The 20,047-nt window shown below is 43.5% G+C and overlaps 1 protein-coding gene across 1 annotated transcript in view; it reads right to left on the reverse strand.

Moving 5' to 3' along the window:
• LOC106607667 (zinc finger DHHC-type palmitoyltransferase 14) overlaps positions 1-19,789 on the reverse strand; it is a 49,691-nt gene extending 29,902 nt beyond the window's left edge. The window contains exon 1 of the mRNA XM_014204863.3: positions 18,619-19,789. Within this exon, the coding sequence (XP_014060338.1) occupies positions 18,619-18,863 (245 nt within the window). The 5' untranslated portion in view covers positions 18,864-19,789. The remainder of the gene's footprint in view (positions 1-18,618) is intronic.
• Between the last annotated feature and the right edge of the window lie 258 nt (positions 19,790-20,047).

Raw genomic sequence — 20,047 nt, forward strand, 5'->3', positions numbered from 1 at the left:
AGCTCTCACCTCGTGGAGTTGCAATGATCATGAGAATGGTGAGGAATCAGCCCAGAACTACACGGGAGGATCTTGTCAATGATCTCAAGGCAGCTGGGACCATAGTCACCAAGAAAACAACACACTACGCTGTGAAGAACTGAAATCCTGCAGCGCCCGCAAGGTCCCTCTGCTCAAGAAAGCACATATACATGCCCGTCTGAAGTTTGCCAATGAACATCTGAATGATTCAGAGGACAACTGGGTGAAAGTGTTGTGGTCAGATGAGACCAAAATGGAGCTCTTTGGCATCAACTCAACTCGCCGTGTTTGGAGGAGGAGGAATGCTGCCTATGACCCCAAGAACACCATCCCCACTGTCAAACATGGAGGTGGAAACATTATGCTTTGGGGGTGTTTTTCTGCTAAGGGGACAGGACAACTTCACCGCATCAAAGGGACGATAGATGGGGCCATGTACCGTCAAATCTTGGGTGAGAACCTCCTTCACTCAGCCAGGGCATTGAAAATGGGTCGTGGATGGGTATTCCAGCATGACAATGACCCAAAACACATGGCCAAGGCAACAAAGGGGTGGCTCAAGAAGAAGCACATTAAGGTCCTGGAGTGGCCTAGCCAGTCTCCAGACCTTAATCCCATAGAAAATCTGCGGAGGGAGCTGAAGGTTCGAGTTGCCAAACGTCAGCCTCGAAACCTTAATGACTTGGAGAAGATCCGCAAAGAGGAGTGGGACAAAATCCCTCCTGAGATGTGTGCAAACCTGGTGGCCAACTACAAGAAACGTCTGACCTCTGTGATTGCCAACAAGGGTTTTGCCACCAAGTACTAAGTCATGTTTTGCAGAGGGGTCAAATACTTATTTCCCTCATTAAAATGCAAATCATTTTATAACATTTTTGACATGCGTTTTTCTGGATTTTTTTGTTGTTATTCTGTCTCTCACTGTTCAAATAAACCTACCATTAAAATGATAGAGTAATCATTTCTTTGTCAGTGGGTAAACGTACAAAATCAGCAGGGGATCAAATAGTTTTTTCCCTCACTGTACAGGTTTGGAAAGATTTGGAATGTTCCTTCCTAAATTAGATTCAGTATTATCTATTATACAACGATTTGATTAGAACAAGGATTGGATGTCCATTCATATTTTAGTGGGTACAATATCGAAATCAAAATCTCATGAAATAACCCCATGTAGGTTCCCTTAATAAAGTGCTCTATGGGTTGTTCCAATATCAGACATTGAGATCTCCGACATTTCATGAGGGGGGCTCAGGTTTGATTGAGCTCAGGTTTGATTAATTGGTTGCAGGTTATAGCCTAGGCAGAGAGGGTAGAGCGGCACCTCTAAAACTATATTAAATCTTAAATGGTAGTAGTCATGAAGTGAAATATCATTATTTTATCGACTTACTGTTGCATAGTCAGTGTTGACTGATATGAGAGCAGTATAGCTGCCACTTTAGCTCTGTGAGGCGGTTACACTGGAATTGAATTAGACTGAAACCCAGAGACCTTATCGGTCCGTCATAATTGTTATTGGAAATAGCTGCAGAAAGTTTCCAAGTAGTAGCTTAGTCCTTCCTTTTTTTAGTCCTGCTAAAGGAGGGGGTTATCAACCAAGAAGACGTGGATGTCAATTATGGCAGCCTCCCGCACCTCTCTGATTCAGAGGGGTTGGATTAAATGTGGAAGACACATTTCAGTTGAAAGCATTCAGTTGTACCTAGTCAGTTGTATCTCCCTTTCCCAATGTTGTTGTTGGCATTTTACCCAAAACGGGGATAATTGTCAGAGGGCTTGGTGAATCTGGCACACAGTGGAGGGAAAGGTTGGGTAGGGACATGGTAGTGAGTCTTTCAATCTACAGTATATAGCTGCACTTCTCTATTCCACTGCCTTTGTAAAGGACTGTGCCCTTGGTGTACAGACTATGGAATATGGACAGTCATAGATAGTGTACTGGAAAAATAGTCTGAATGGAAGCTTAAAAATACACAAGGACAATATCTTCTTGACCCAAAATTTCAGGCAATGGTGTTCTGGGCCCTATTATTATAAATGTATCCCAATGAATCAAATGAATGTTTCTCAGCCTTGAGAAGAGGAGAAGTGAAAACATTCAGACATGATCGTCTTTCCATCATTTCATTTTCTGATGCTCTATGCAAAAATCACTAAACAACATGCAAACGTTAACCAGCAGTTGATCCATTCCATGGTTGAATCACGACACATTCATTTGACCATTTGTGCTATGTTTCCCAGGCAAATCCCAGAGCATGTTGGACTATAAACGGATGAATGTTTTGGCTCTTCACTCAGGCTAGAGGATTGTAATTACTTTAGTCTTATCCTTGAGTCAAACACAACCAACAGAGACCAAGGCTGCCTGCATCCCAAATGTCACCCTATTCCCTGTGTACAGTGGCTTGCGAAAGTATTCACCCCCCTTGGCATTTTTCCTGTTTTGTTGCCTTACAACCTGGAATTAAAATAGATTTTGGGGGGGTTTGTATCATTTGATTTACACAACATGCCTACCACTTTGAAGATGCAAAATATTTTTTATTGTGAAACAAATAAAAAATAAGACAAAAAATCAGAACTTGAACGTGCATAACTATTCACCCCCCCAAAGTCAATACTTTGTAGAGCCACCTTTTGCAGCAATTACAGCTGCAAGTCTCTTGGGGTATGTCTTTATTAGCTTGGCACATCTAGCTACTGGGATTTTTGCCCATTCTTCAAGGCAAAACTGCTCCAGCTCCTTCAAGTTGGATGGGTTCTGCTGGTGTACAGCAATCTTTAAGTCATGCCACAGATTCTCAATTGGATTGAGGTCTGGGCTTTGTCTAGGCCATTCCAAGACATTTAAATGTTTTCCCTTAAACCACTCGAGTGTTGCTTTAGCAGTATGCTTAGGGCCATTGTCCTGCTGGAAGGTGAACCTCCATCCCAGTCTCAAATCTCTGGAAGACTGAAACAGGTTTCCCTCAAGAATTTCCCTGTATTTAGCACCATCCATGATTCCTTCAATTCTGACCAGTTTCCCAGTCCCTGCCGATGAAAAACATCCCCACAGCATGGATGGTGTTCTCTGGGTGATGAGAGGTGTTGGGTTTGCGCCAGACATAGCGTTTTCCTTGATGGCCAAAAAGTTACATTTTAGTCTCCTCTGACCAGAGTCCCTTCTTCCATACATTTGGGGTGACTCCCACATGCCTTTTGGCGAACACCAAATGTGTTTGCTTATTTTTTTCTTTAAGCAATGGCTTTTCTGGCCACTCTTCTGTAAAGCCCAGCTCTGTGGAGTGTACGGCTTAAAGTTGTCCTATGGACAGATACTCCAATCTCCGCTGTGGAGCTTTGCAGCTCCTTCAGGGTTATCTTTGGTCTCTTTGTTGCCTCTCTGATTAATGCCCTCCTTGCCTGCTCTGTGAGTTTTGGTGGGCGGCCCTCTCTTGGCAGGTTTGTTGTGGTGCCATATTCTTTCCATTGTTTAATAATGGATTTAATGGTGCTCCGTGGGATGTTCAAAGTTTCTGATATTTTTTTATAACCAAACCCTGATCTGTACTACTCCACAACTTTGTCTCAGGGAAAAAGGTCTTTGGTCTTCAAGGTGCCGCTTGCTTGCTGGTGCCCCTTGCTTAGTGGTGTTGCAGACTCTGGGGCCTTTCAGAACAGGTCTATATATACTGAGATCATGTGACAGATCATTTGACACTTAAATAAAGTCCACCTGTGTGCAATCTAACTAATTATGTGACTTCTGAAGGTAATTGGTTTCATCAGATCTTATTTAGGGGCTTCATAGCAAAGGGGGTGAATACATATTCACACACAATTTTTTGAAACAAGTAATTATTTTCATTTCACTTCACCAATTTTGACTATTTTGTGTATGTCCATTACATGTAATCCAAATAAAAATCCATTTAAATGACAGGTTGTAATGCAACAAAATAGGGAAAACACCAAGGGGGATGAATACTTTTGCAAGGCACTGTAGTGCACTACTTTTGACCAGGCGTTGGTCAAAAGTAGTGCACTATATAGGGAACAGGATACAACCCAAATCAAACTGTGACTAATCGGTGACTCTCCTCCAGTTGCCTTGCAAGCTGTTGGTTCGACAGGACACAAAGAGCTCTAGAGGAAACTGTTACTACGGAAACAGGAACACTACGGTGCCATGTTTTGGTATGGAATGCGGGAGGAATGAAAGACCACAGAGGGAAAGGTGGGGGATGGGGAGAGAGACAGGAAAATCTCTGTCAGTCATCCCTCGACTCTCTGCATATTACCATTGATGTCAAATGAATGAATTTGCATGTGATAACATTAGGCCTTTACAAGCTGTCATGAACAATTCTAATTGAAGACATCTGTGTATGTGACTTAATTGCCTTATATTTGTGACATTTTAGCACTCAATGGGTAGGCCATTGAATTGCAGGCTTTTCAGGCTTATACACTAAGCACATCCAAAAAGGTTCTTAATTGAAACCTGTTTTGATTGCAATTATATAAACCTTTAAAAATGACCCTTTGGAAACCTGCAGAACCTTAGAGATCGATGGGTTGGACGATCCTTTTCTCCTCAATCATCTTGAAAAAACGTATACTTCAAAACTACAAATCAACCAATGCTCCATCGTTAACAAAATGGAAAAGTCAAATGCTTTATTATCTAAATGTTGAAAGTGCATGGGCAACTGAGAGAAATAAAATGCTGCAGTTTGAGGCCATGTGGCGGAGAGTGACACGGGTGCTGGAGATGGATGGGGGTGTAAGCAGGTGGGTCTGGGCAGGGGTGATGTTGTGGATGTTTGTATGTGTCTGTTGTCATTTGTATGTGTATGTTTTGTATTGTTTAAATATTTATATTAAAACAATTTGAATAAAAAGGAAGCCTAGAGATCTATGAAAACGTTTCACAGACCTTCAACATGTGAGAAAGGATCACAGAGGATGACTATGAGTCTTGCTGACTTAGTTAACATTTATGTACACTGCATTCAGCCTTGCCTTACAGTTCTCTGCTGCCAATGACTGGAACGAACTGCAAAAAAAAAAATCACTGAAGCTGGAGACTCATATCTCCCACACTAACTTTAAGCACCAGCTGTCAGAGCAGCTCACAGATCACTGCACCTGTACATAGCCCATCTGTAAATAGCCCATCTAACTACCTCATCCCCATACTGTTATTTATTTTGCTCCTTTGCACACCAGTATCTCTACTTGCACACTCATCTTCTGCACATCTATCACTCCAGTGTTTAATTGCTATATTGTAATTTTTTCGCCACTATGGCCTATTTATTCGCTTACCTTCCTTATCCTACCTCATTTGCACACATTGTGTATAGACTTTTTCTATTGTATTATCAACTGTATGTTTGTTTATTCCATGTGTAACTCTGTGTTGTTGTTTGTGTTGCACTGCTTTGCTTTATCTTGGCCAGGTCGCAGTTGTAAATGAGAACTTGTTCTCAACTAGCCTACCTGGTTAAATAAAGGTTAAATATATATTTTTTAAATACAAATTTAGAAAGTATTCAGACCCCTTCACTTTTTCCATATTTTGTTACATCACAGCCTTATTCTAAAATTCATGAAATCATTTTTTCCTCATCAATCTACACACAATACCCCATAATGACAAAGCAAAAACAGGTTTGTAGAAATGTTTGCAAATGTATAAAAACATAAAAAACATTTACATAAGTGTTCAGACCCTTTACTCAGTATACCAGGATCTCCGGGACGTTTTCTCCAAGACCTGCGCCACCTGTCTGTCTCTGTCCTCATCACCCCTGGGACTGTGGCATCGACCTGCTTGCAGGCTCTACGCCTCCACATCTACCCTCTGTCGGTGGCTGAAACCAAGGCTATGGAGTACATCCAGGAAGCTCTCCAACAGAGTTTCATCCGAACGTCCACCTCCCCTGAGTTGGCGGGCTTCTTCTTCGTTGCCAAGAAGGACGGAGATCTACACCTGTGCATCAATTACAGAGAACTCAATTCCTTCACCACCAAGTACTGCTACCCTCTCCCGTTGGTGCTGGCCGCGATCGAACAGCTCAGCGGGTCCCGTTTCTTTTAATACCAAATTGGACCTACGGAGTGCATACAATCTGATCCGCATCCGGGAGGGGAATAAATGGAAAACGGCATTCAGCACGATGTCTGGTCACTATGAGTACTTGGTGATGCCTTATGGATTAGCCAATGCTCCGTCAGTGTTCCAGGCATTCGTTAACGAGGTGTTCCAGGACATGCTTGGGTGCCAGGAGGTGGTTGTGTATATCAATGACATCCTGGTCTACTCGGCCACGTTGGAGGATTACATCGCCAACGTCAGAGTAGTCCTGGAACGACTCCTGGAGAATCACCTGTATGTGAAAGCGGAGAAGTGCCAGTTCCATCAGGTCGCTGTTTCCTTCTTAGGATCAGTCCATAGGGAGTTATGATGGAGGAGAGGAAGGGCGATGCAGTCATGACCAGTCCCAACCACCATAAATGGGCTACAACGGTTTTTGGGGTTTGCCAACTTCTACCGCCGCTTCATTAGGAACTTCAGCTCCATCGCCTCTCCTCCCACCTCAAGGGTGGTCCTCATAAGTTGGTGTGGAGTCCTGCAGTCAATGAGGCCTTCCGTATACTGAAGGGGCGTTTCCCCTCCGCCCCTTTGCTGAAACACCCAGATCCTATGCTGCCTCTCCGAGGTGGAGGTACACACTTCAGAAGTGGGCGTGGGGGCCGTCTTGTCCCAACGTGAAGGTAACCCACAGAAATTGTATCCATGTGCATACTACAACAAAAAAACTGTCTCCTGCAGGGAGGAACTATGCCTTTGGCGACCGGAGCTCTTGGCGGTGAAATTGGCATTAGAGGAGTGGAGACACTGGCTGGAAGGCACCAAGGACCCATTTCTCATCCTCACCGACCATCAGAACCTGGAGTACATACGGACAGCGAGGCGGCTGAACCAGCGCCAAGCAAGGTGGGCCCTTTTCTTCACTAGATTCGACTTCACCTTGTCATATCACCCAGGTTCAAAGAACATCAAAGCCGATGCCCTGTCCCGTCTCTACGATGTGGGAGATGTTTCTGTCCTGAGTGCACCCATCATTCTGCCCTTCCGAGTCGTTGCCCCCGTGCTTTGGGACATAGATGTGGACATTCGCCAGGCTCTGGAGAGGGAACCCACGTTCCCACAGGGATAAGGGATCGGCTGTTGCCCTGGGCGTGGGGCTGGACGATATGGCAAATAAATTATCACGATATGTATGTATATATTTTTCATTCGATAAAGATAATTAATCACAATATTAATCAAATAATGTTTAAAAGGTGCATATCTGCTTCAGACTCAAGAATGCCTGTGTCACGCCCTGATCTGAGAGAGACGGTTTATTTCTTTATTTTGTTAGGTCAGGGTGTGGGGTGGGCATTCTATGTCATTATATTTCTATGTTTTGGCCAGGTATAGTTTCCAATCAGAGGCAGCTGTCTATTGTTGTCTCTGATTGGGAACCATACTTAGGCAGCCTTTTCCCACCTGTGTTTGTGGGTAGTTGTTTTCTGTTTTGTGTTTCTGTACCTGACAGAACTGTGTGCTTTCATTTCCCGTTGTTAATTTTGTTCGAGTGTTTGTTTGATTTAAATAAATTATCATGAACACGTGCCACGCTGCATCTTGGTCACCTCTCTACGACGATCGTTGCAGCCTGAACAAACCAAAGGCTTTAATGTTTCTTATTTATTGTCAGAATTAGAACTCACAAATAACATTTAAAACATTTGTTTAAAGCTGTAAACCCTTACAATTCATGAGTAAGAAATAAAATAGTGCAAGTCAATATGCATTATAACTGTTAGCCTAACGGCACATCACAGTTTGTTGGGGTAGTTGTTGTCTTACAAGTTACAAGAAAGAAAGACAAGTCTGTCTACTGTCTCTAGCTTTAATGATAATTATCACAATTTTAATCAATTAATGTTTAAAAAGGGTCATTTCTGCTTAAGGCTTAAATGTTTTTTATTTATTGTCAGAAGTAGAATAACTCACAAATAACATTAACTCCACCTTTTTTTTAAAGCTATAAACCCTTACAAGTTGTGAACAAGAAAAAAAAAAACTAAAAACAAATAGTGCAAGTCAATATGCATTATAACTGTTAGCCTAATGGCACATCACAGTTGAAGTTGGGTTAGTTGTTGTCTTACAAGTTACAAGCAAGAAAGACAAGTTTGTCTACGGTCTCTGGCTTTAAAGCTGCCCTATGGCAGGTCACTATGTTTCCACCGGTGCTAAAAACACGCTCTGAGGGGGAGCTGGTCGCAGGAATGCACAGGTAGCGCTTTGCCAGGTGGATGACTTGGGAAAAGTTTTTTGGGTGGATCTTCCACCAGTTCAGTGGATTGGTTTCACTGTCAGCATCAGGAGACTGAAGGTAGCAGCTGAGTTCCTTCTCTGCCAGCTGGATTTCAGTAAGACCTGTGGTGATGGAGCATGGATTTCTGAAAAAAACTGCCCAATTACTTTCTCTTTTTAGCTGTCAGTTGTGGTGAAGCGGTAGCAACGTCTCTCTGTGCTGGGCTTGGGTTTTCATGTCCCTCATTGACCATCTCTGAGACAGCTCTTGCTTTTATGTGGCCCACCTTCTCCTCTTTGATGTAATGTGTTTTAAAATGAGGGTCGACCAACGAGGCTATGTCCAGGTGGTCATCTGTGGCTAGGTCATCATATTTCTCATTCAGATAGTTCATGACTATCGTTTTGATGGTTTGGGTGAGCTCTGTTTCACCATCATCGGGTTTCATGACCTCTGTATTGAACAGGTGTAGTACTGGCTTCAGGTAAGACACACTGTCATAAGACTCACCAGACAGAGCATCTGTGAATTGTAGGAGTGGGTCAATGTCTGGTTGATGGACTCAAGAACATCTATATCAGTATAGGTGGGAGCTAAGTGCCGGGTCTTCTGGTCACTGGACAAGACCTGTGAAATGGCTTTCTCCTGCTCCAGTACTCTTTGCAACATCTTTTGGCGTGATCCCCACCTGGTAGGTGACTGTCACCAACTTGTGCTGGGGTAGGTTGTGTTCTTTTTGAGCAACTGCCAGGTCTCCTTTTTCCACGAATAGGAAAAGTAATCTACCGCTTTCTTACACACTCCAATTGCTCGATCCATCCGTTTGTCTCTACCCACTCTCTCTAAGAGAAATCAAGAGATTTTAATACAATTTTAAAATCACAATAAACCCTTTAGTTATGTACAAATGTAATATTTAACTTAATCAGTTGATAAAAAAAATGCACATTTAGTTTCATCTAACCAATCACTTCAATATACACAATTGACAAGGTTACTTACCAATGGCCAAGTGCAGACGATGTTCATAACATTGCAGTCAGGTCCATTTGTTGATTTGAGCGGCCTTCACCACGTTCGCACCACTATCCGTTGTAATGCAGACCTGTCTGTCTTGACTGAGTCCCCAGGAGGTGAGAGCGTCAATGAGCCCCTCTGCTATAACTTCACCCATGTGGTCGTCGGGAAAGTATGATGTTTGAAGCCATATATTTAGAAGATTCCACTCTTTGTCAATATAGTGGATAGTGAGGCTAATATAAGGCTCTGACGTGCGTGCGACTAGACCACAGATCGGTAGTAGTAGCAACATACGTCAAATCTGTCTTGAGCTGTTCCTCAACTTTTTCCCTACACTCGGTGTAGAGTTTAGGCAGTGCGGTGTGAGCGAAATGTAAATCACACATTTTTCATAGTTAATAGTGGCTACTCAATCACTCGAGGTGCTAAGTGGTTTTTAGTTGGCGTATACCTCTCCACATGCATATTGTCACTTCTCCTCACATTCCTGCTGCGTCACAGAGGTGAAATGGACTGCTGTACCGAATTATTCTATATCAACATTATCGAAAGTTAAACGTTTTAGTTACCTCGATAATTATTGATATTGATTTATCGCCCAGCCCTACCTGGGTGCAACACATCTCATCACTGGACACCCAAGTATCCCCGCACTATTCAATCTATCTCTGGAAAGTACTGGTGGCCCACCTTGGCGCAGGACGTCGCTCGCTATGTCAACTCTTGCTCCATATGTGCCCAAACTAAATCTCCCCGGCACGCTCCAGCAGGGAAACTCCTTCCTCTTCCCATGCCTCAGCGGCCTTGGTCTCATCTGTCCATTGATTTTGTCACTGATCTCCCCTCTTCTGATGGTTTCACTACTATTATGGTTGTTGAGGACAGATTCTCGAGATCCTGCCATTTTATCCCTCTTATTGGTCTCCCTAACGCCCAGGTCGCTGAGGCACTGTTCCCGTAGGTCTTCCAGCACTATGGATTTCCAGAGGACATCGTCTTCGACCACAGCCCCCAATTCACGTCACGGGTATGGAAAGCCTTCATGGAGAAGCTGGGGGTCACGATCAGCCTCACATCCGGGTACCGGCCTCAGTCCAACGGGCAGGTAGAGAGGATGAACCAGGAGCTGGGGAGGTTCCTTACGAGTCACTGCCAGGGGGAGTGGGCCCGGTTTCTTCCCTGGGTAGAGTACGGCCAGAATTCACAGCATCAATTCTCCACCGGGCTGACCTCCTTCCAGTGTGTCCTGGGATATCAGCCAGCCCTGGCTCCATGGACCCCGAGCCAGACCGAAGCTCCTGCGGTGGACGAGTGGTTCAGGCGCGCAGAGGAGGTTTGGTCCCCTGGCTGGTGCCGTCCTCCGCGACACCCTTCCACCTCCCCTGGATATTGATGGGAGCCCCGCCTATGCCGTCAGGTCCCTCCTGGACTCCTGACGTCGTGGGGGTCAGATCCAGTACCTGGTGGACTGGGAGGGGTATGGTCCAGAGGAGCGCTGTTGGGTCCCGGTGGATTTCCACCTCCGCCGTCCGGACCAGCCCACTCCTCGCCATCGAGGCCGTCCCCCTGGCCGGCGTTGTCCTGCGGCTGGAGCCGTGTGTCAGGAGGCAGGGCACTGTCATGTCTACTCACACTCTCCTGCTCCAGCGCTCGACGTCGCCGGTCTACTAACCACCAGTCCTGGCAACCCACATTACACACACCTGGCAACCATCATTGTGCACACTTGCTCCCCATTGTTACGCACACCTGGACTTCATCATCAACCTGATTATTCTCCCTTTATTTAGCTCTCATTAGCCTCAGTCTTCAGACAGTAGTGGTTTTGTTTACGTTCAGTACGCTACTACAATTTTGATTATCTTCATGTTTCTTATTATTAAACTCACCTTCTGCACCTGCTTCATGACTCCCTGCGTATGTGTTGCATTAACATTTATAATTATGACATTAAATATTTATTTATAAACTTTAAATTGGGAATTGTTTTTTGGTGTATCATGAATTAGGGACATGAGTGACCTTGCTCCCAGTGATTTTAGCTCTCTGGGTCATGCAAGTAGGCTACAGTAAAGTGAGAAAGATCATAGGTCTATTTACGTTTTATGAACATGTATTTTTTCACATAAATTGTTGTGGGGAAAACAAAGTTGGTTTAACCCTTTGACACGTACCAACACACGGATGTGATCGATCTACAGTGATCCCTGAAACGTACGCTCAAACCGGAGTGATTAGAGTCCAGTTTCGATTGACGCAACAGTCAACGTTTGAGCCGGCCACAGTTTTTTCACAGAAACATTCTGCACAAACACAGTCCTTACAACGTTATGTCCTGAATGTGACCGGTTTATTTTTGAATACAATGTCATTCGCAGAAGTAGCGACTGCATAACACAATCATCCAAACTGGAAAATATAGGCTACATTTGTCCTAGCGCTAACTGAGGAAAGATTGACATAACACAAGCAGTCATATTTAGATAACTCTCGGCTGACAGAAACCATAATATGAATTACCTAATAGCAATTACTATTTGTAATTCATCACATCACGGGTGAGCTCACTATTGATCGAAATAATTGAGTAAAACACTTTCAAAAAATCTGACCATAGCACCGCCTGGAGTTTGATAAACAACATTGGCACTTGGAATGGAATGGGTGCTATTGTCCGATGACATGAAAATAGAGCTCTTCGGCGTCGAGAAACTGTAAAATATGGTGGCAGATCTTTGACGTTATGGGGCTATTTTACTTACACTGGTCAACGGCATGAACTTTACCAAGTACCAGGATGCTGAAACTTGGTCTCAAGTAGATCTTCCAGCAAGACAATAACCCCAAGCATACATAAAAATCTACAAACATATGGTAAATTCACGACAAAAAAAATCAACATTTTGAAATGGCCATCTCAGTCTCCTGACTTGAACCCCATTAAAAACCAGTGGTTTGAAATGAAGAGGGCAGTCCATAAGCACATACAAAGGATATCAAGGATCTAGAAAGATGCTGTATGGAGGAAAGGTCTAAGATTCCTCCCAATGTGTTCTCCAGTCTCATAATTTTATAAAAATGCACAGTGTAGAGTATATTTTATTTTTCAGAACATCAAACTTTGAATTTTAAGAAAATAAAGGTGTACCTTTGATAAGAGGTCAAGGAACCCACCACATTTGTCTGTAGATCTGTAGCTCATATGGACAGGAAATATTAATGTATTTTCAATTAAATGAAAAATGGCAATTCTAATGAGTATACTATGAAGGAGGGATGTCATTGACCTAACATCAAGTAGTTTTAGATGTACTGCATACGGTGCATTCGGAAAGTATTCAGACCCCACACCTTTTCCACATTTTGTTACGTTACAGCCTTATTCTAAAATGAAATTGTTTCCCCCCCCCCCACCAATCTACACAAAATACCCCATAATGACAAAGCAAAAAAAATTTTGCTAATAAAAAAACCCAATTGAAATATCACATTTACATAAGTATTCAGACGCTTTACTCAGTACTTTATTGAAGCACCTTTAGCAACGATTACAGCCTCGAGTTTTCTTGGGTATGACGCTACAAGGTTGGCGCCGGATGAGATGGTTGCCGTTTTACAGTTTCCTAACCAATTGCGCTATTGTGTGTGTTTTTTTGCATTATTTGTAACTTATTTTGTACATAATGTTTCTGGATATCAGGACAACGATTACTCACCTCGTAGTGGACGAAGAGTTTTTCTTTAATGAGTCGGATGCGAAGGATTTACTTCAGACACCCGACAAGTCCCAAATCCCCATAATTCGCATGAGAAAGAGATATCGGGGACGTAGGTCCAGGTGCCTTGTAAGGATCCGACGGCAAGTGGGTACGACGGCAAATCTGCCTCTACCATCTACCACTATAGTTTGTTAACAAGAAATTTGTGGAATGGTTGAAAAACTAGTTTTAATGATTCCAACCTAAGTGTATGTAAACTTCCGACTTCAACTGTACATATAAATATATGGATGAGCGATGACCGAGCGGCATAGGCAAGATAAAATAGATGGTATAAAATACAGTATATACATATGTGATGAGTAATGCAAGATATGTAAACATTATTAAAGTGGCATTATTAAAGTGACTAGTGATCCATTTATTAAAGTGGTCAATGATTTCAAGTCTGTATTTAGGCAAGAAGCCTCTCTGTGTTAGAGATGGCTGTATAACAGTCTGATGGCCTTGAGATAGAAGCTGTTTTTCAGTCTCTCGGTCCCAGCTTTGATGCACCTGTACTGACCTCACCTTCTGGATGATAGCGGGGTGAACAGACAGTGGCTCGGGTGGTTGATGTCCTTGATGATCTTTTTGGCCTTCCTGTGACATCGGGTGCTGTAGGTGTCCTGGAGGGCAGGTAGTTTCCCCCCGGTGATGCGTTGTGCAGACTACACCGCCCTCTGGAGAGCCTTGCGGTTGTGGGCGTTGCAGCTGCCGTACCAGACGGTGATACAGACCGACAGGATGCTCTCAATTGTGCATCTGTAAAAGTTTGTGAGGGTTTTAGGTGACAAACCAAATTTCTTCAGCCTCCTGAGGTTGAAGAGGCGCTGTTGCGCCTTCTTCACCACGCTGTCTGTGTGGGTGGACCATTTCAGATTGTCCATGATGTATACGTTGAGGAATTTAAAATGTTCCTCCTTTTCCACTGCTGTCCTGTCGATGAGGATAGGGGGGGTGCTCCCTCTACTGTTTCCTGAAGTCCACGATCATCTCCTTTGTTTTGTTGACGTTGAGTGAGAGGTTGTTTTCCTGACACCACACTCCAAGTGCTCACACCTCCTCCCTGTAGGCTGTCTCGTCGTGGTTGGTATTCAAGCCCACTACTGTTGTGTCGTCTGCAAACTTGATGATTGAATTGGAGGCATGCATGGCCACGCAGTCATGGGTGAACAGGGAGTACAGGAGGGGGCTGAGCACGCACCCTTGTGGGGCCCTAGTGTTGAGGATCAGCAAAGTGGAGATGTTGTTTCCTACCTTCACCACCTGGGGGCAGCCCGTCAGGAAGTCCAGGACCCACTTGCACAGGGTGGGGTTGAGACCCAGGGCCTCCAGCTTGATGATGAGCTTGGAGGGTACTATAGTGTTGAATGCTCAGCTGTAGTCAATGACCAGCATTCTTACATAGGTATTCCTCTTGTCCAGATGGGATAGGGCAGTGTGCAGTGTGATGACGATTGCGTCGTCTGTGGACCTATTGGGGCGGTATGCAAATTGAAGTGCGTCTAGAGTGGCAGGTAAGGTGGAGGTGATATGATCGTTGGCTAGTCTCTAAAAGCACTTCCTGATGACAGAAGTGAGTGCTATGGGGCAATAGTCAATTAGTTCAGTTACCTTTGCCTTCTTGGGTACGGGAACAATGGTGGCCATCTTGAAGCATGTGGGGACAGAAGACTGGGATAGGGAAGGAATGAATATGTCCGTAAACACACCAGCCAGCTGGTCTGCGCATGCTCTGAGAACGCGGCTTGGGATGCCGGCCCAGCATTGCGAGGGTTAACACGTTTAAATGTCTTACTAACGTCGGCCACGGAGAAGGAGAGGAGGGGGCCCGCAGTCCTTGGTAGCAGGCTGTGCGGTGGCACTGTATTATCCTCAAAGCAGGCAAAGAAGGTGTTTAGTTTGTCTGGAAGAAAGAAGTTGGTGTCCGTGACGTGGCTGGTTTTCTTCTTGTAGTCCGTGATTGCCTGTAGACCCTACCACATACGTCTCGTGTCTGAGCTGTTGAATTGCCATTCCACTTTGTCCCTATACCGACATTCTTGTTTGATTGCCTTGCAGAGGAAATAACTACACTGTCTGTATTCAGCCATATTCCCAGTCATCTTTCCATGGTTAAATGCCCCAGTCTGAGGTCTTGAGCATTCTGGAGCAGGTGTTCATCAAGTATCTCTCTGTACTTTGCTCAGTTCATCTTTGCCTCAATCCTGACTAGTCTCCCAGTCCCTGCCGCTGAAAAACATACCCACAGCATGATGCTGCCTCTACCATGCTTCACCGTAGGGATGGTGCGAGGTTTCCTCCAGACGTGACGCTTGGCATTCAGTCCAAAGAGTTCAATCTTGGTTTCATCAGACCAGAGAATCTTGTTTCTCATGATCTGAGAGTTTTTAGGTGCCTTTTACTGAGGAGTGGCTTCCGTCTGGCCACTCTACAATAAAGGCCTGATTGGTGGAGTGCTGCAGAGATGCTTGTCCTTCTGGAAGTTTCTCCCATCTCCACAGAGGAACTCTGGAGCTCTGTCAGAGTGACCACCGGGTTCTTGGTCACCTCCGTGACCCAGGCCCTCCTCCCCAGATTGCTCAATTTGGCCAGCCGGCCAGCTCTAGGAAGAGTCTTGGTGGTTCCAAACTTCTTCCATTTAAGAATGATGGAGGCCCCTGTGTTCTTGGGGACCTTCAATGCTGCAGAAATGTTTTGGTACCCTTAGCCAGATCTGTGCCTCGACACAATCCTGGCTTGGTTTTTGCTATGACATGCACTGTCAACTGTGGGAACTTATATAGACAGGTGTGTGCCTTTCCTAATCATGTCCAATCAATTGAATTTACCACAGGTGGACTCCAATCAAGTTGTAGAAACATCTCAAGGATGATCAATGGAAACAGGATGCACCTGTGCTCAATTTCGAGTCTCATAGCAAAGGGTCTGAATACGTACAGCACCAGTCAAAAGTTTGGACACACCTACTCATTTCAGGGTTTTTCTTTATTTTTACAATTTTCAACATTGTAGAATAATACTGAAGGCATCACAACTATGAAATAACACATATGGAATCATGTGGTAAATAAAAAAGTTGTTAAACAAATCAAAACCTATTTTATATTTCAGATTCTTCAAAGTTGCAACCCTTTGCCTTGATGAAAGCTTTGCACACTCTTGGCATTCTCTCAACCAGTTTCATGTGGTAATCACCTGGAATGCATTTTAATTAACAGTTGTGCCTTGTTAAAAGTTAATTTGTGTAATTTCTTTCCTTTTGAGCCAATCAGTTGTGTATTGACAATGTAGAGGTGGTATACAGAAGATTTGGTAAAAGACCACGTCCATATTATGGCAAGAGCAGCTCAAATAAGCAATGAGAAACAACAGTACATCATTACTTTAAGACATATAGGTCAGTCAATCCAGGAAAACCTCAAGAACTTTGAAAGTTTCTTCAAGTTCAAGAGCAAAAAAACATCAAGCGCTATGATGAAACTGGCTCTCATGAGGACCGCCACAGGAAAAGAAGACCAAGAGTTACCTCTGCTTTAGAGGATAAGTTCATTAGAGTTACCAGCTTCAGAAATTGCAGCCCAAATAAATGCTTTACAGAGTTCAAGTAACAGACACATCTCAACATCAACTGTTCAGTGGAGACAGCGTGAAAAAGGCCTTCATGGTCAAATTGCTGCAAAAAGAAAACACTACTAAAGGACACCAATAAGAAGAAGAGACTTGCTTGGGCCAAGAAACACGAGCAATGGACATTAGACAGGTGGAAATCTGTCCTTTGGTCTGATGAGTCCAAATTTGAGATTGTTTGTTCCAACCGCCGTGTCTTTGTGAGACGCAGAGTAGGTGAACGGATGATCTCTGCATGTGTGGTTCCCACCCTGAAGCATGGAGGAGGAGGTGTGATGGTGCTTTTCTGGTGACACTGTCTGTGATTTGTTTAGAATTCAACGCACACTTCACCAGCATGGCTACCACAGCATTCTGTAGTGATACACCATCCCATCTGGTTTGCGCTTAGTGGGACTATCATTTGTTTTTCAACAGAACAATGACCCAAAACACACCTCCAGGCGGTGTAAGGGCTATTTTACCAAGAAGGAGAGTGATGGAGTGCTGCATCAGATGACCCGACCTCAATCCAATTGAGATGGTTTGGGATGAGTTGGACCGCAGGTTGAAGGAAAAGCAGCCAACAAGTGCTCAGCATATGTGGGAACTCCTTCAAGACTGTTGGAAAAGCATTCCAGGTGAATCTGGTTGAGAGAATGCCAAGAGTGTGCAAAGCTGTCATCAAGGCAAAGGGTGGCTACTTTGAAGAATCTAAATCTAAAATATATTTTGATTTGTTTAACACTTTTTTGGTTACCTCATGATTCCATGTGTTATTTCATAGTTTTGATGTTTTCACTATTATTCTACAATGTAGAAAATAGTAAAAAATAAAACAAATTGTAGGTGTGTCCAAACTTCTGACTGGTACTGTATGTAAATAAGGTTCTGTATTATTTATAATACATTTCAAAAAAACTCTAAAAACCTGTTTTTGCTTTGTCATTATGGGGTATAGTTTGTAGACTGCTGCAGATTTTTATTTTCTTTTATCCATTTTAGAATAAGGCTGTAATGTAACAAAATGTGGAAAAAGTCAAGGGGTCTGAATACTTTCCAAGGCACTGTACGTCATTTGGACTCGAAGCTATTGAAAATTAGATCTGTACATTAATTAATAACCACAGTTGTACTTGGCGAACATTTTTGGAAAATCAATTCTGAGGTGTACTTTTGATAAGAGATCAAGAAACCCAACACACTTGTCTGTATATCTGTAACTCATATGGACAGTGAGCTATTGAAAATATCAGGAAAAGTTCAGGTAAAAATCAGGGTGGTGAACTGGAATTCTAATGAATGTAGCATGGATGGGACGGGGGTCAGTGACCTCACATTATGTGGCTTTACATCACAATTTCACCTGGTATCTTTGTAAATAGGTAAAATATAGCACCCTTAGTAGTTAGAAGTAACTAATAAACATGTTGGGCCCTTTAGCGACTCGAGGCACTATGCAATGTGTAATGTTGATATAGGGCTAACCCTCTTAGATGGGAATGAAACCGATATTGCACTTTTACGACGGTCCCTAAAGCACCTGAGCGCCAGAAATTGCATATCGCCTCCTTTTCGGCTCTGTCAATGGAAGAGTTCGACCGTCGGTAAAAACAAATGGTGTCCCTTGCTCTCTACCATCATCTGATTGTAGTTATATAATTATCATCATCCTAGGACCTTGCGTCTGAGAGCTATTGACGAATGAACTCCGAATATCGAAATTAAAAACAAATTGACTGCGGTTACATAGCCCACCCCTTGCTCACAAATGTGCTCCACCAGTGAATTGCGTTAAGGTCTTGCATGAGCAACTGTAGTGTGTAATTTAAACTTACTCGAACGCGAAGAAAAGCCCGCTGGTGACCATGATGAGGACTAGGGTTAGGTAGAAGACCCCGGTCTGCCTCGCCATCATGACCCTTCCATTACAGTAGAATCTATTTCGACCGGGAAAGACCTGCCACTTCCTTCGGGGAATCTTCTTCTTTTTGAGCCCTAAGGTCTCCATAGGTAACGAGTTGCGCGTGCAGATCTGATTATACTGGCATTCCCGCACAGGCTCATCAAGTCCGAGATACATCTGTAAATAGTGCACCTTTTACAACAATACAAAGAATCAAGGGGAAGCTGATAAATGGGGGGTAAAGATGTGCTCCGTGCTTGTTCCAGAGATACTCCTTTGCCACAGTGGTGATGCAATGCTGTCAGAGCAAGAAAAGTTCCGTTACTGAACAATACATTTCCACCACTCAGGTTAGTGGGATAAGAATAAACATCATGATGATCGTTTATTCAAATAATAAAACATAGCCTACTTTTTAAATTACGTTTCCTTTTCGGCCTTGCATCATCCTGAATTTGATCAGATATGCCACTTGGTCTGAGAAAAGAAACATCATTGCCTCAATTGTTTGAATAATACTTCCATTGTGTTTAAAAAAAAAAAAAACGAACTGTCTGTAGCCACCCTAGGCGACCGATGTTACTGTCAAGTGGCCAGACTTATGTAAACACCATGCAAATCACAAATCTGGAGAGGAAACGAGAAGAAACCCAGTCATAAATACGTCCTTCGAGTGTCCTTAAAAAGAGAAGAATGCTTTTCACATGTTTTTAGCCACTCAAAGTGTAGAAAAATGCAATTCTCCAACGAGGATATCCGACAAATAAAAGACGAGCATTTTACTGCAGAATAGCGCCTATTAGATTTCCTAGAAGTGGTGGCACGGCATTTCTTGCAAGCCGCCAGCGCAATAACGTCGTGCCCTTGCTCTCGAGAACCCAAGGCATTAAACAAGGCATTATGCAAATCACAAAGGTTCTCAGCTATAAACACCCTTTACCGGTGGGACCATGTAAACTACAATCCCGAAGCTCTGTTTCAACATTTAGAAACATCAATAATCCAACCTGGACTCAGCTGGTAGAGGTATCATAGTAAACGTTAATTGTTGTCGCTGGTAGAGGTAACATAGTTGTTAAGATAATGGGCATAATGCCAACCCAGAGATGGCGCTAGTGGGGCACCTATCTAGGATATATAAACAGGTGCATTATGAGTATCTGATTAGGATGTGTGACCTGTAATTTATAATACCTGAGTAAAGGATTATGCTAGCATTTTACCACACTCTCCGACGTGAGTTATTCACATAAACATAATAACATGGTGCCAGAAGTGGTATGAATATGGAAAATAGGATAAGGTATGTGGACAATGTAATCGCTGTCAAATAAACGTGGGACAGCTGAGCGAGGGCAAAG

This window comes from Salmo salar, chromosome 06, assembly GCF_965601325.2.
Source record: "Salmo salar chromosome 06, fSalSal1, whole genome shotgun sequence".
NCBI classification, from domain to species: domain Eukaryota; kingdom Metazoa; phylum Chordata; class Actinopteri; order Salmoniformes; family Salmonidae; genus Salmo; species Salmo salar.